This window comes from Sinocyclocheilus grahami, unplaced genomic scaffold, assembly GCF_001515645.1.
Source record: "Sinocyclocheilus grahami isolate Dianchi unplaced genomic scaffold, SAMN03320097.WGS_v1.1 scaffold16848.1, whole genome shotgun sequence".
NCBI lineage: Eukaryota > Metazoa > Chordata > Actinopteri > Cypriniformes > Cyprinidae > Sinocyclocheilus > Sinocyclocheilus grahami.
The window spans coordinates 2,338-4,408 of NW_015516310.1; the positions used below are offsets into that span (position 1 = coordinate 2,338).

Here is a 2,071-nt window from a genome sequence, read left to right on the forward strand (position 1 = left end):
TTTATAATATAAGACTGGAAGTTTTCAACAGCTAAATACTCAGAGGTGTCAGTAGGATGGTGCTTGGACGTGACCTTCTTTCAGTTAATCCGGAGAAACGATGATTTGACTAATATGAGATACAACGTTTTCTTGGTAAGTTAAGTGAATCCAATATTTATTTAATTTGTTTTATACAGTATATTTCCGTGAATGTCGGTGTAGAGAAAGTTTAAAAGTTTAGTTTGCGTCATGACGCGTTAAATTGAGACGTTTGTTTGGACTGGTCGATGGCGATAAACGACGAATTGACACTACAGAAAAACAACTTGAACTTGTAAATAATTACAAAATGATCTTTAAAATATATGATCTATATTAAGACCAGCATCTCTAGATTTAGAGAGACTTTATCTCTCTCTAGATACAGGTCCTCATAAACCTTTAGACTGTTTTAACATGGAATGGCAATGACTTGTTCAAAAATGATTGACCTGACAAAATTATATAAATGTATTTAATAAAGTTATAAATTAAAATAAGATTTGGACAATTATATATACAGTGTTTTGACATATAATGGCAATAAAATCGAATTTACCTAGGTAGAAATAACAGGACAGTTCATAGTCTGAATTTACTTAAATACTGAGGTACTTAAATACCGAAGATCATTTCCAAAACATCTTTATACAGAGAAGGTTCAAAACCTTCAACTCTAGACCCATAGGAACCAAGTCTTTAGTTTCTAACAAATATAAACAAACCTACGCCTAAGACATAAATTAAAGGTTTACAACAATAGGTGTCCGTATAAGATCTAACACCACTTCATCCCAAACTATAATTATTAACCAGAAAGCCAGGCTTTTTTTAAAGCTGTATATGTTGTATATATAATAATTTTTAAAAAATGTTTCTTCTGTGTGTAGGTTTTTTTGTTACTAAATCTCATACATGCTGCTAAAAGTCACTTGGATCTGGCCTGGGCTCAAAGATCCATAAAGAACAGATCAAGCCGAGATGTTTCCTGCAGAGAGGGCATGGAGTATGAACATGACAACATCTGCTGCCTACACTGCCCTGCTGGTGCATAAGAATTTTTTTAATCCTTTTATTCAGATTAGACAATGTCTTCTTGTATGTGCACTCACATTCCACCGTCTCATCTTTTGCAGGAACATATGTGAAAAAGGCCTGCCTTACTGTTTCAAAAAAAGGAGTGTGTGAGCCATGCGAGTTTGACACATACACTGAGCATGACAATGGACTGCGGAAGTGTTTATCATGCAGCAAGTGCCGTATAGGTATTTCTGTTACTTGGAAAAATCAATATTGTCCCATACTGTCAAGTCTTTTAGTTTTACACAAATTATTGTAACATAAAACCTTTAAGGTTATTCAAGCCAAATCAATGTTGTGTTCACACAATGTTCAACTTCTATTAGGCATATTTCTTTGTAAATTGCATTCTATTTGTGTACGTTTATTACTTTGGCAGATCAGGAAACCACAGCGAAATGCACAAGTACCCAGAACACATGGTGCAAGTGCAAACAGGGGTCATTTTGTTTACCTGACCAGGCATGTGAGGTGTGCAAGAAATGCAGTAGGTATGTTCTCAATGTAATATTTAGGGTAACAATTAACGCAGGTTTTGGTCAAAAAAGTCTCACACCGTGTCTACACCGGATGTGACAGTTGTTGCATCGCATTGCGCCGCAACAGCTTGAGGCTTCTACACTGGATGCGACAAGCGACCGTTGCAAATCATTTGAACTTTCTGTCAGTACGTCATACATAGAATGAGGCATCAGTTTGCTGTCGAATTTGTGGTGTTGCATCGCGCCGCATCCAGTGTAGACAGCATACTGATTATAATGGAATAGTATTTGTTGCACTGCGCCGCTGGCATACGGTGTAGACACGGTGTCATGTTAATCAAGCTGGATTGCTAGTTGTCCATGAATAGTTACCAAAAAATGAAAATGTTGAAGAATATTTTATCTAAGTATGTGTGTTAATCAGTGTTGGGCAGTAACTAGTCACTTAGTTACTGTAATAATATTACTTTTTGCAGTAACTAGTAGTG

At 36.0% G+C, this 2,071-nt stretch overlaps 1 protein-coding gene across 1 annotated transcript; it reads left to right on the forward strand.

Annotated features, from left to right (window-relative positions):
* Nucleotides 1-6: 6 nt before the first annotated feature.
* Nucleotides 7-1,592, forward strand: LOC107579366 (tumor necrosis factor receptor superfamily member 26-like; the record flags this gene model as incomplete). The annotated part of the gene is made up of 4 exons (XM_016265199.1): nt 7-135; nt 912-1,068; nt 1,158-1,286; nt 1,481-1,592. Coding segments are annotated over exons 1-4 (419 nt in total), but the record flags the coding sequence as incomplete, so codon positions are not given.
* Between the last annotated feature and the right edge of the window lie 479 nt (nt 1,593-2,071).